Consider the following 14,595-nt stretch of genomic DNA (forward strand, 5'->3'; position numbering starts at 1 on the left):
GAAGACTGCAGCATGACTGGCTTCTGTTGTAATGTGTATTGTGGAAGACTGTAGCATGACTGGCTTCTGTTGTAATGTGTATTGTGGAAGACTGTAGCATGACTGGCTTCTGTTGTAATGTGTATTGTGGAAGACTGCAGCATGACTGGCTGATGTTGTAATGTGTGCTGTGGAAGACTGCAGCATGACTGGCTGCTGTTGTAATGTGTATTGTGGAAGACTGCAGCATGACTGACTGCTGTTGTAATGTGTTTTGTGGAAGACTGCAGCATGACTGGCTTCTGTTGTAATGTGTGTTGTGGACGACTGCAGCATGACTGGCTGCTGTTGTAATGTGTGTTGTGGAAGACTGCAGCATGACTGGCTGCTGTTGTAATGTGTGTTGTGGAAGACTGCAGCATGACTGGCTGCTGTTGTAATATGTGTTGTGGAAGACTGCAGCATGACTGGCTGCTGTTGTAATGTGTGTTGTGGAAGACTGCAGCATGACTGGCTGCTGTTGTTATGTGTGTTGTGAAAAACTGCAATATGACTGGCTGCAACAGTGCAGAGAAATTCAGGGGGTGTTAGCGCATGCTGAGCAACAGCAGGCACACAACTGTACAAATACGCACACTCAGTTATGTTTACAATACCCGGTATAGATGCTAAGAATATGGTCACAAACTCAAATGTAGGTTACTGTGCACAATTCTCTCACTAGAGGGCAGTGAATTTAATTTGGGGTATGTGAAGTTGAGCATATGAAATTAAATTTATTGTTATGTTAAAATATGCACACCCAAAACAAGGGTGTCATATGAGGCATAAAATCAAATACAGCTGGCATGCTGTGATGGCACTGTTAACATAGAATGGACAAATTTCAACACATACCTGAACACATGAAAACCGGTCAGTGGTATCATAGTGATTGTTACATTACATGAAAAAAAAATTTACAAAAAACACCAGAAATTTTTATTATTATATAGAAATTATATTATTATTAATTCAAAAACTTCAGCTGTACAGTGAGTTGGTAAAAGCACATTTTATCCATTTTATCCATTTTATCCATAAAAATCTGTAGGCCAAAATCAGTGTTCAAATGACTTTATTGGAAAGTGTCCCTAGTCCATCAATTTCACAGTCTACAACATCACCTCTCTACAGAGAAACAAAACAATACAATTATTATAAGCTTGTCATGTTGTGATATTTTGATACTACGAGTACCATAAACTATAAAAAAAGTTTGTCTATAATTTATTTTGTTTTCACAAAACGAACATTATTTTTGAGGTTTGGGCCAATATTATGAAAAAATAAATAGTTCTGCATCTGAGTAATTTGAAAGGTCAATGATGTCACAACAATTAGAAAATAGATAGTAATGACCCCAAGGAATGCAATCACAGTTATGTGTGACTTCAATTAATTAGTAACTCTATGATTAGATTATTCAACATACTTTGACACATATACACACATAAATCTTACACACACAGGAGGTAAAATTAAATGGAAAGCACACATGTGAACCATACCTTAAGGAATATTGGATTTGGTTTGTGGAATACTCCCACACCAGGTGGTGTGCCTGTCAGAATGATATCACCAGGCTGCAATGTGAGGAACCTGAGGAGATCATATGGAATATTTTGATATGGAACTTTTTATTAGATTTATTAGTGATTTAATAGTGGTTAAAATACCAATATAAATAATTATTTTAATAAACTGATTGGTATTACCTTGATATAAATGAGATAAGTGCTTCTGTTTTAAACACCAACTGATTGGTATTACTATCTTGCATAGTGTCACCATTGACTTTGCAGCGTATACCAAGTTTATGAGGATCTACAGAAATACACAAGTCATTTCAAAGATAGATAAAAAACTGAAGAACTCATTACTGATCACAAGATCATAAGACACATTGTGCATTTTAGGTTTTTACCTTAACAAATTTATAAATGTATGATAAACTCTATCAAATGTTTCCATGGTTACTAAAAGTATTCACAATTGTGTTATCTCATGCAGATGGTCAGAGTAAGTATGTTTGATGTGTACATAAAAGGAGAGCATCATTACAATACCATATATGGAAATCTAAGTTACATTTCTGCATATCATTCTTATATTAAACTATTACTCTCTCTCGTTTGTCTATTTACAAACCTGTAATTTCATCTTTAGTGACTATTGCTGGTCCAATGGGGCAGAATGTATCCATGCTTTTACCAATCAAATATTGACCTCCATTCTTTTTTAGCTGCCAATCCCTGGCACTCACATCATGCCCCACAGTGAAACCGACCACATGGTTCATGGCATCTGACACCTTAAGAAAAATATCATAAGGCAGAAATCTCAACTTACCGGTAGTAATAGTTTTGAAACATTCTTAATCATTATATAGTTATCCAAGGTTCCCTTAACTCACATCCATATGTGAAAGATAGTATTTTGTTTGGTAGTATTTTATCTGACTAGAAAATTACTTTCTTGTTTGATTCTAATAATTGTCTGTACCTGTATATTCTTTCCAGCTCTACCAATAACAACAACTAACTCCACTTCCCAATCAATTTCATCAGATGTTTCTGGGTAAAGTATATCTTCTCCAGGTCCAATTATTGTACTGGAAAATTTACTGAAAATAACTGGTTCTGTCGGGACTGGTATACCTTGCTCTGCGCAGTGATCTGCATAATTATTTCCAATGCATAGTACTTTGTCTGGATTTGTTATTGGTGCCTTCAGCTTGATGTTATCTCTTCTGACCACATGCTGGCCTGATGCTACAGCTCTGTAATTAGGAAAAATCTTTTCAAAGAAACTAAATATTGTGACTCTCCTAATTTTTTAAAAATGCTTGTAGAGGTTAATTTATTTCACCCAATATCGAACAATTCAGAGGTAAATAAGAATAAATTATCACTATTGTTACCAACTTCTTTCCCAAGCTAATTTTCAAATGTTGACCAAATTAGGAATCTTAAAGCAGAGGCGTTGTCACTTGTGGATGTGTGGCAATTGAATCCTAAGTGACAATGACAATGCATGCTGAAAACGCAAAGGTGACAACTCCCTCATTTTAAGATTGAAATGCATTAGGTGATAAAAACATTTTAGAATAAAATGAAAATGTAAAAAGTTTCATATTAATTACTTACCAATTTATTCTGATAAAAATAAATGACACATCACATCAACTTCCAAGACAGACTGGTTTTATTTTGGAAAATGAGTTTGAAAATATGTCAATTTTTTGTCAATTTTTTCATGTTTGAACCACGGTAAAGAAAGCAAATGTCAAATATTGACAATTAAAAACTCCTTCATTTACTTTTCATCTCAAGTTTTTCCCAGATGACACTAGTATAAGTTGTTAGTTTGCTTTCCTTTATTGAATGTGTGTAGATTTCCATTCCATTTATTTTTCTCTGTCATTCCTTCAGTTGTTTATCCAATTTATCCCCTTCCAGAATTACTAATGGTTAACTCGTTTTGCTGCCCAATTAACTTCCCATATTTCAGAGTAATTTTTTTCCTTATAGTCTTAATGCAAAAACATTGATTTTAGTATTGTACAGCTCATAATATGATAGTCTGTAAATTGTTTGCTCAAATATGAACATAAACAAACTTTTTGTATTGGTAATCAATAGTATTTTAAGTCAGTCGATGAGGGCGCAATAACTCGACGCCAAGCATTATAAAATACACAAAGTTGCAAAATGTTGAATAACAATTCACTTTCCAAACTTCTTCTATAAAGGGACTGTGGTAAAACATAGAACTATAATCCGCATCTCCTCCCCTCCATACCGAAGACTAATTAGCAATATATATAATTATAATTTATACCTTTATTACACTTTTTAACCAAACTAGAAATGTATTATTTGTTTCTTTACGGCAGTAATAAAGAATTATCTATCTTATATACGTAATACCTTTTGGCAATATCGAGCATAGCCGCCCCACCTCCAAGAAAGGTAACCATATCTTTGGGGATGGAACTATCATAGGACGCAAGGTCAACAATACCAGCCCCGTCGCTCAGCTCCACGCCTACCTTCGCATGTTCTAGACCTGTGACATTGTTCTCGATAAATTGGACCAATCGCATTCTGCAGCGAGCATTGGTGGAGAAAGCTCTACTGTTAGTAAATGAATATTGAAAATAGCTCTTCACAGCTCGGCGTAACATGAGCTGTCGATGTCCAGTATCACGTCAGGTCACGATTAAAATTTAACTTTGACTAAATTGACATTAATAAAGCAAGAAAGGTGTGACCTATAACCTCACTGGTCACCTGACTTAGCTTTCAAAATGGCTGCTGCTGGGTAAGTAAGCGTGCGCTTGGTGTCAGTATTTGAGTGGCAGCTGTTGGTGCTTTGATGTCCAAAACTGCAGCTGTGGCGATTTATTTGAGAAACAAGCGTGGCTGACGTGACAAGGAATTGTGGTTATCGAGAGCGCAATCACTGACGAAAGTTCGGCAGTTTCCATCGTCAGAACATGGATGGGTTTTACCTCCGTATGTTCAGATAATCCGCATTCACTCATCGCACATACGAGCCGGGACACCTACCCGCTAATATTCCATTCTTGTTTTACTGTGAGTTGCGCGTTATATTTAAGACTTATATTACAGTTTAATCAAATTTTTCCAAAAAACAGCTGTAAAATTGTTTTGTGATTTTGTCATTATCCCTATAGTATATTGGCTAAATAAATCGCAGCCCTTATGTTAGATAAGATATGGTTGAACTATGGAAGTATCTCCATGGTTGAACATTAACCGATACGTGCTATCAAGTAGTGGTTGTGTTTCAGGGTATCGATTGTTGTCAGGGCTTGATGTTAGCTTTTATACTCACCCTTCCAAAATGCATGTTGCCTATGTAATTTATTATTGTCTGTTAAGGCAAGAGAGTTACTCAAATGTGAATTTTACTTGGACTACCCTTAGTCGCTGCTTCGTGTCGATCCCTAGGTGTTCACATCTCCACAATTGTCGCCATCGATATTGCTGTGTCAAGGGTCAAACTGCAACGTACGCTGTTAAATGTGTGGCATATGTTTGTAATGTGTCCTGAAATGTCCCGTGTTATCACTCTGCGTGTCAGTTTACTGTATCTTAATTCATTATTACTATATTATACACCATTACAGGGAGGTTGTAGTCGCAATGATTGATTACAATGTCCCTATGTTAGAACCTCAGACAACTATTGGTCTGAGGTTCGAGAGCCGTATAGTTTATAGAGCGGGGATGTGAGAAGTTTTGCATTGTCTTGTTCCATGCGCGCCATCAACATTTGAATTATCGATTTAAAAAAATGATGTGGTTTTCCTTGGTCGGATATGATACATCGGACTCTGAGCACAACATGCTACACGTGTCTAATCGGTGACGTATGATACCTTCAGTTTATAATTTGCATGAGACCCGGGATTTTCCCGATGCAATTTCGTTGATTTCAACCATGCAAGAGAATTTAAGCTCCACGTTTCAACACAAAGTTTAATCCCAGCTTGTTAAACCGCAACGACCATTCGTGTTATTCATGGTTGCTATAAGAACTAGAAACTGTGTGATTTAATAACACCCAATTGTAAGCCAATCTGATGAGCAATGTGCTAAGCTGAACACACCCTGGTATAAAGCAATGTGCTAAGCTGAACACACCTTGGTATAAAGCAATGTGCGTCTGGTGCCGTTACTTCTCAGTTCAGTTAACAATGTGCGCGTTAAATATAAAAATTGGATTTTGCGGGTTTAATAGAAATGTTTTAACATTGGATTTAGTGACAAAAATGTTTTACGAGTCGGTGTGTGTTATTGTGGTTTGAATTATACTATAACACGTAGCTAATTTGCATACCATGACAGTCACGTTTGGTCGCCAGTCAAATATTTATTAAAAAAATAACGGCTTTGAGGAAAACTTAAATAAGGTTATCAAGTGTTTGTGTTTGACATGGTTTCGGTGTTCTGTGCCAAAACTGTAAAATACTTTGTTTTCGCTTAGAATTTATTTTCACTAATTTCGCTGAAGGGTTGATTCAGTGAAAATAAAATCCAGTGAATATAACTTAACCTATATTCTACATTCAACTCATCAAAAATCAATGAAAATAAATTCCATAAAATGAATCCCAATTAAAATAAAACATTCTACAGTACATTGTTCGAGATACCACGCCGGTGTCTAGAAATGTGGCCACGCACACACACACATATATATATGCGGTAATAGAGGAATTAATTCTATGAAATTCTAGGAATTCTATGTTTGAAGGAAAAATTTATAATAATTTTTAGACCTCACCACTCCACACTAAAAAGAAATGAACTTGTATCATCATGCCGACACAGATCAAAAGCCTTATTTTGTAACACTTAAACGTGTATGTTTTTTATTTTTAATTAATATGTTAATTTGCGAAGTATATGTATGCTCGTTGGTGCAGTGAATTAAACATAAAGCTCCTGATGAGTGAGGTACTTGTACCTTACGAAACAGTGCTGTCGAGTTTCAATATTCATGTAGTTGTGTATTAATTCCTCTATCACCGTATTCACCCGCTCTACATATACTTTGTATTGAGCACTTTTGTTTTGGAATAATCGACTATTGTATCTACACTATATATATATATATAATTTTTAAAAAGTCCACAAACTTCCATAATTAGTACAGTTAGTCTTAGTTAGTCTTTGATGGGATTCATGCAGATTACGTGTTGTCCCCAAATTGTTAATATGCTTCACAAATGTTCTGTGCATGAAATGAAATACTAGTAGCTTTAATGCGCTTATCCCACACAAGATTCTCATCTGTAGAAGTCATCGTGACGGCGATTTTCCCGCTGTTAATTTTTACCACCTTTTCTCACAGCAAAAAAATATTTCAAAATCACATCAAAACATTGTACTTTCTGATATTGTATTTCATTCACGTTCTCAAATAACCGCCCACAAAAGTCACTTTGCCATCTAAGAGAACATAACCAGCCTGACATCAGAAACCGAAATGTACATAAAAATATTTTGATTAAAAGACCATGGTCGTGGCGACAAAGGTCCAATTTACAACACGTCATAATCACATTGTACTACTCGTGAAGACGCACTAGCAATATCACATTAGACACTATAGTTATATTTTTCACAGTTCAGATTTACCCACTCAACCTCTTCTCCCAGTGTGGTGAAGATAACCATCATCCACATATTGTTTGTAACCACGGAAACCCGGTAACTATGTGCAACAATGTACAAGATGGATGTCATGGACTGAATCAATGGTTTCAATTTTACGCGGAACACGTGGATCACATGAGAAATCAGATATTCGCGTTTGCTGCTACACATACTGGAAACAGGTGGCACTTTGTCGTGAACGAAACCCGATAATAGAGGGCGTTTTAATTAACCGGAAAGGACGCTGAAATGCGAATTGAAGTCAAAAGGCGGTATGTCGTCCATCGGTACGGGCAATATCACAGAGTTTCAAGAGACCTACCATATACTTAGTCCCGATAACAACAGTGTATTGTATTTCGCACGAGACAGTACAAATACACATTCCAGCGAATCTCTAGCGGGACGAGACCTCAACAGTATTACCTGTAATGGAATATCTAGCCTGCTCACTGACGGAACTCGCATGGAATTCGACTACCAAGACGAAGAAGATGTTACCTGTATCTCGAGTCCCGATGTTACATGTTTCGCGAGTCCTGGTACCCGAGGTTCTCCTGCTCCTGGTGATGAAAGTCCACCGACGCCGTCTCCTACTGAGTATGTTACCGTCATATTTGGGGACGATCCGGTTGAAAACGAAGCGTCAATCTCGTCGGCTCTCAATATATTGTCCGCAATGGCTAATGAACCGATTGAAAAGCTTACGGAGAGCGACGCAAGCCACACCGAGAATAGCAACCAGCGGAATTTTGTTGAAATGATGGGAAGCGAACTTCCTAGCCCCTGTTTAGAATTTAACAGACATACCGTTGATACACCACATTTGACGGATACAAACAGAGACCTTACAAAATTCGTAGAGTCGGAAATGCAACTTGACAATATTGTGACTCTTTTAGGTGAAGACGGTGACGATATTAGCCAGGGTGTATCCCAATTAAGTGCTGTAACGGGCAGCAGTCAAAACAACTTTGTAGAACCAGAAAATCCTTTAGAACATATCGTATCTCTTCTTGAAGCGAATGAAAAAGAAACGCATATACCGGACGCGTATGGAGAGCATGATAATGTTGTTGAAACGGAGCTACCACTGGAGAGCATAGTCTCCCTTTTACAACATAAAAATAACCAAACTATTTCTATTGCAGGCGGTGGCCAAACTATATGTGTAGAATCAGAAATTCAACTTGATAATGTAAATGTGGTCTCTCCAATACAACAGGTAGTAGAGCTACCGAGTTCAATCGGTCCTACAGAATCGATTGAAACACACGTGACTCGTGTCAACAAAAACATGACAATGTTTGTTAATGAACATAATAAAGTGGTATCATCGGTATCAATGCAAACCTCCAAGAACATTGTAGAATTGAATACAAATATATTCAACCAAGATGTACCACCATTTACGAGTAGGTTGGACAGAGATCAGAATTCCGTCGTAAATCCACTCAGAAATGCATTGTTTTCTATAGCAGAAGCTAATGAACCCAAGCAGGTTACGTCGTCGGTCACAAAATCTCTCGCCGACGATCCAACAGGCACCGCAGTGACAGAATGTAGGAACGGTGAATTCAGCGAGGATACGCTGCCATCTACAGATGCAGCGTCCAATGACGGAGAACCAGAGAGCACCACTGATACCTGGATACAACCAAACAATGTATATTCTCCGATAACACCGATTAGTAACGAATTCGACCAGTCAGACTCACCGTTAACGACAGTAGGCGATACAGAAATAAACCACAACAAGACATCCGAAACAGGGGAACAAAACAGCTGTATATTTCAATTCACAGAATTAAACGACAGTGAAGCCAAACGGGTTGTTTCGCCAGTGACAACTACAATGGACACAGAAATAAATCCAGTTAACTTCAAAAATTCACAAACACAAGTTGACAATACACCGATAGTATCGAATCATAATAAAGCAGACCATCCCGTGTCACAGTTGACGCCTAAAATCACAGGCACTTACGACAAGAATTCGAAGGTGGTGGATGGTACACTTTCTCCCAAAGAATTAGCTGTTACCAAAGCTGACCAAATAGTATCGCCATTGCCGCATGTCCACGAAAACTCAAAACACTCCGGGGCGTCTGAGATTCTACTAAACAGTCCTGTACAATCGAATAGCAACAACATTGACTCTATATCGCTGTCACCATTGAACTCTACAGTGGTCGTGGACGGAAACCCTTCATACGACCCATATACGGGAAAACGGCCAGGGAGTATCACGACTTACAACAAGGCTATATTTCATGACACTGACAGTAGATCGAAGTACGACATATATGAAAATACATTGCCTGATAATATATTTGCCTCTCAGGAAGAGCTTGAGTCAAATGGCAGTCACGAAAGCGACCATGATGCGTTGCCATTGACAAGCACAGTAACTGAGCCAGATGAACAACTCGAAAATATATGTTCCCTCCCAAAATCGAATGACAGTTTTGAAAGCGACCACGATGCGTTGCCATTGACAACCACAGTAATTGAGCCAGACAAACAACTCGAAAATATACGTTCCCTCCCGAAATCGAATGACAGTTTGGAAAGCGACCACGGTGCGTTGCCATTGACAACCACAGTAAATGAGCCAGACAAACAACTCGAAAATATATGTTCCCTCCCAAAATCGAATGACAGTTTGGAAAGCGACCACGATGCGTTGCCATTGACAACCATAGTAATTGAGCCAGACAAACAACTCGAAAATATACGTTCCCTCCCGAAATCGAATGACAATTTGGAAAGCGACCACGGTGCGTTGCCATTGACAACCACAGTAAATGAGCCAGACAAACAACTCGAAAATATATGTTCCCCCCCAAAATCGAATGACAGTTTGGAAAACGACCACGATGCGTTGCCATTGACAACCACAGTAAATGAGCCAGATGAACAACTCGAAAATATATGTTCCCTCCCAAAATCGAATGCCAGTTGTGAAAGCGACCGCGATGCGTTGCCATTGACAACCACAGTAATTGAGCCAGACAAACAACTCGAAAATATATGTTCTCTCCCAAAATCGAATGACAGTTTTACAAGCGACCGCGATGCGTTGCCATTGACAACCGCAGTAACTGAGCCAGACAAACAACTCGAAAATGTATGTTCCCTTCCAAAATCGAATGACAGTTTTGAAAGCGAACACGATGCGTTGCCATTGACAACCACAGTAATTGAGCCAGACAAACAACTCGAAAATATATGTTCCCTCCCAAAATCGAATGACAGTTTTAAAGGCAAACACGATGCGTTGCCATTGACAACCACGGTAACTGAGCCAGACAAACAACTCGAAACTATATGTTCCCTCCCAAAATCGAATGACAGTTATGAACATGGTCATAATGCGTTGCCATTGACAACCAAAGTAACTGAGGCTGGTAAGCTGAAAAAAATCACTGACACAGAAACAGAACGAGAAAATATATGTGCCCCCAAACGATCGAATGAAAATTGTGAAATCGACCATGATGCGTTGTCATTGGCAACTGCTGCAATAGAGACTGGGGAACCAAAAAACATCACAGATTCAGATAAACTACTTGATAATACATCTACACAAAAAGAATTGAATGAAATTTGTGTAACCGACCACGATGCGTTGTCATTGGGAACTTCTGCAATAGAGACTGGGGAACCAAAAAACATCACAGATTCAGATAAACTACTTGATAATACTTCTACACAAAAAGAATTGAATGACAATTGTAAAACCGACCACGATGCGTTGTCATTGGCAACTACAGTAACAAAGACTGGAGAACCGAAAAAACCCACAGACACAGAGCTGCGACTAGGTCATATGCCTCCTCAAAATGAATCTAATGAAAGTTGTGAAACTGACCAGGATGCAATGTCATTGGCAACTGCAGCAACAGAGACTGGAGAAACGAAGAACATCATAGACACAGAACGACAACTCGAAAATGTGTTTCCCCGAAAAGAATTGAATGCAATCGACCAGGCTGAGTCGCAATTGATCGCTTCAGTAAGTGCTGACAGAGAACCAAACATTATCACGGAACCAGGGACAACACATAATACAGTTTCACCGATATCATTGACTGGATCCGACAATGTGTCAGCGCTATTACCTACTACGCAGGGTATGGACAAAAACACTGTCGCAAATACTTGTACTGGGTTAACCCTCAACTGTTACAGTAACATTTTCTCAATAGATTTTGAAAATGACTTCCAGCACACTGCCTCGCCACTAATGGATGCAACGGTCGATCGTAGCGGCAAAACTCCTGATTCACGGACACAAATTGACGACCCGTCCATTACAATTGAAAACACTGAAATCGCGAACTCGCTGTCACCATTATCAAACATGAACTCACCTCTCGTAAATTCTGAATTGCAACTAGACGCTACGTATTCATCAATACAGTTTAGTGATGATGACGACGATGGATTAATAACACCGCTGTCAAGTGCATCTTCCGAAAATGGCGACCCAGCGGACTCTCAGACTTCAGCGATGCATCTCAACACATTTTCCCCGATATCTAACGAAGATGCATCCGGTGATGTTGCCCCGCTTTTATCGCCAAATACGAACCCCGATAACCTGACTAGTCCGTGGATAGAACTAGACAGTACATTCTCTCCGGTACCAAACTATAAGAAACCCGAAGACTCTGGCGGATCTGTATTATCCAATGCCAGTACAATGGCCGCATACGGTGACGAAGACGAAAATAGTGTAGATTCTGGAATTATGCATTTATTTGGTACATCCGACGCTACAGAAAACGAAAATAGCAAAGATGCATCGGAAATGCCATGTTTACCGTCCCAATCACCATTACATATCCCGAGAAAAACGTGTAAGCGTAAATTATTGTTATGTCCAATAGAACAAGAACCGAAGAAAGCGGCTGTGGAATTTGACGACGAAGAGCTCCCCATTTCCGAAACTGGTCAGCAAGTGAGTCAAAGGAGCGATTGGATAACTCAGTATTTGAAGAAGGTAGAGGCCTGGGAAGAAAAGAAGGCGAACGTATCAAAAAGAAAAACATCGTCGACACTAGATGTTAGCGGGGAAAAAATAAATTTATCCAAAAAGAACCGACAGAATGCCGTGATATCTATATCTTCCGCGAAAAGATCAGACATAGAACTATCTGAGTGTACAGAACCAGAAAATAGCGGGACGGAATCCGCGGATACAGAATTTGGAGATCTTGACGAAAGTGAAAATGAGTGTTCTCAAAAAACATTTTCATACGACGACAGGTGGAGTATTCAGAGAAAACGACCGTGTGCGGTAGATAGCGATGAAAGAGTCGAAAAGTTGACGGACAAACGCGTGAAAAGAATCAGATTCGAAAACGAAGACTATACATCAAGTTCCCATGGCAACGGTTCAGATGAGGATGGCAAAACTGCTTGTGCCATGTATCTGAAAGGGATGTCTATCAAGAAAATAGCAATGGACCTAAATAAAACAGGACAGTGGGTAAATAATTGGGTTTGTATCGGTGAGGAGAAGATAAATAAAAATAACAATAATACTGGTGACTATGATCTTGCTAAGAATGACAGGAAACGAGCCTATGAGATGCATTTAGCGGGGTTATCTAATACACAAATCATGAAAGAACTTGATAAATCACGTGCTTGGGTCATAAAGTGGATCAAAGAGGGGAAAAACTATAATGGTCAGCATGCAAATGATAAATCTAGAAATGTGTGTGATGAAAACAACCTTTGCACACACAATGGAAAGAAAAAGTGTCAGTCTGTGAACTCTGTTCGATTAGAAAATATTAGAAGGCAGAAGAGGAAGAACCTTAAGGCAAAAGCTTTATTAAGTAAAGCCAAAGGGAGATTCTTATTTGACATTCGAACCAATAAGGTATCTAACTCTGAATCTATGTCATTCAGTGACGTAAACAAAGAAGATAAAACAAGACAGGGGGAAGACAGCCTGCCCATCAACAAGACTGATAAGCATTTTAAAAAAAATGACCAAATTGGTATAAAACGAAAACGAGGTCGACCACCATCAAATAAAAAGGACAAGAAAAAAGTGTGGGACGTGCCGTTGTTTGAACTCTCTCACGAGAAACAGGTTGAGAAAGCAGAATCTCTGCGAAATAAGGGATGCACTACCCCCGTGGTTGCTAAGCGATTGGGGTGCTCACATTCATACGCCTCAATATTGCTTTGTTCGGGAGTTCTTGAAAATCAAACCCCATCAATGCAAACTGAATCAGCATCAATTATTGCGGTGAAAAAGAGACTTTGCAAAGCAGAACCAAGAATACACCTTATTAGACATAAACTTTCGGAGGGCGTGACTACAGTACAGTTGCATGATGTTGATTATGTACCTATATTACAGATATCATCATTACAAAGTGTGAAGACTTCAAATTCAAAGCTAGTATTCTCTATATTATTTATTTCTTATTTACAAATTATGCTAATATCATGTGGTTTTTACAATGTTATCATTTTCGTTATCGGCAAGAATATATGTGGTGTATAATACTACCGGTACGTTTTATTTTTGCTATTTTGCATAACCCAGTAAGTACTTAAATTACAGTTAAAGTGAACTGAAATCTATCGTTTATTTATCAAACCAATCTTGCATGGGTTCATTCATGGAAAACCTCACCACTAGTTTATTATTAGGTGAATCTTTTTATAGATAATTCTTTTAAAACAAATATTTTGGATGATTTGTTCAAACGTACATGATATATGTAAAAAGTACGTAATTTTATAAAACCAAAGCAATTCATTGATACAAGTATTGAATAACTATTGAATTAATTTGAGAAGCTATTTTTCAGGGAGGATTCTGATGATCTACATCATAAGTACTGAGGGAGTGTGTATGTCTTCCTTCCAGACAATTATATTTTAATATTCATATTGTCAAATAAGACGAAGGACCCTCTTATCTTATACTTAATAATAATTTTATTTTTATACTTAATAATTTTATAACACTTCTACCGTGGCACAGAAAATACTTAATGCAAAATTGTTTACACATATAATGATTAACTAGATTCTGGTTTAATAACTAATATTATTCAGATGTTCAGATTAACTGGGCATTCTCTCTAAAGTTTTGAATACCCCTCACTGTCATATGCCATTTGGAGGGTTTTGTACCAGACAATCTGCTAGCCGTGCACCTAAACCAGATTCTGTCATGGCAAGTACCACTACTATGTAAGTGTCTGTTGGACTGTGTGAAGTTACTTATTTAAATTTAATGTCCATATGGTTCTGACAGGTTTGGAAAAGAAAATAATGAAAAATTTAATTTGTGGTAAATTGGTAGATTTTTTACTCAAATTGGAACAAATCATATTCAGACAATTTC

General features: G+C 38.1%; 2 protein-coding genes across 2 annotated transcripts in view; one reads left to right on the forward strand and one right to left on the reverse strand.

Annotated features, from left to right (window-relative positions):
• Window positions 1–957: 957 nt before the first annotated feature.
• LOC100375400 (oxaloacetate tautomerase fahd2, mitochondrial-like) lies at window positions 958–4,284 on the reverse strand. The gene is made up of 6 exons (XM_002741058.4): window positions 3,951–4,284; window positions 2,524–2,800; window positions 2,170–2,332; window positions 1,737–1,845; window positions 1,530–1,620; window positions 958–1,149 (listed from the first exon to the last, which is right to left on the reverse strand). Exons 1-6 carry the CDS (start codon window positions 4,205–4,207, stop codon window positions 1,087–1,089), a joined length of 960 nt encoding a protein of 319 aa, XP_002741104.3. The 5' UTR covers window positions 4,208–4,284; the 3' UTR covers window positions 958–1,086.
• A 25-nt stretch (window positions 4,285–4,309) lies between these two features.
• The window catches only part of LOC100375552 (putative aminopeptidase W07G4.4), a 33,302-nt gene continuing 23,016 nt past the window's right edge, over window positions 4,310–14,595 (forward strand). The window contains exon 1 of the mRNA XM_085504556.1: window positions 4,310–4,344. Coding sequence (XP_085360682.1) covers window positions 4,331–4,344 — 14 coding nt within the window. The 5' untranslated portion in view covers window positions 4,310–4,330. The remainder of the gene's footprint in view (window positions 4,345–14,595) is intronic.

This window comes from Saccoglossus kowalevskii, chromosome 10, assembly GCF_978046115.1.
Source record: "Saccoglossus kowalevskii chromosome 10, keSacKowa6.1, whole genome shotgun sequence".
NCBI lineage: Eukaryota > Metazoa > Hemichordata > Enteropneusta > Harrimaniidae > Saccoglossus > Saccoglossus kowalevskii.

What these genes read in the sequence shown, in the direction of transcription:
- LOC100375400 (XM_002741058.4), bottom strand. Translation starts at nt 4,207, where the DNA reads ATGTTACGCCGAGCTGTGAAGAGCTATTTTCAATATTCATTTACTAAC. An exon ending in ATGCTCGATATTGCCAAAAG is followed by an intron (nt 2,801 to 3,950) that starts GTATTACGTATA and finishes TCCTAATTACAG; the next exon opens with AGCTGTAGCATCAGGCCAGC. An exon ending in CTTATCTCATTTATATCAAG is followed by an intron (nt 1,621 to 1,736) that starts GTAATACCAATC and finishes TGATCTCCTCAG; the next exon opens with GTTCCTCACATTGCAGCCTG.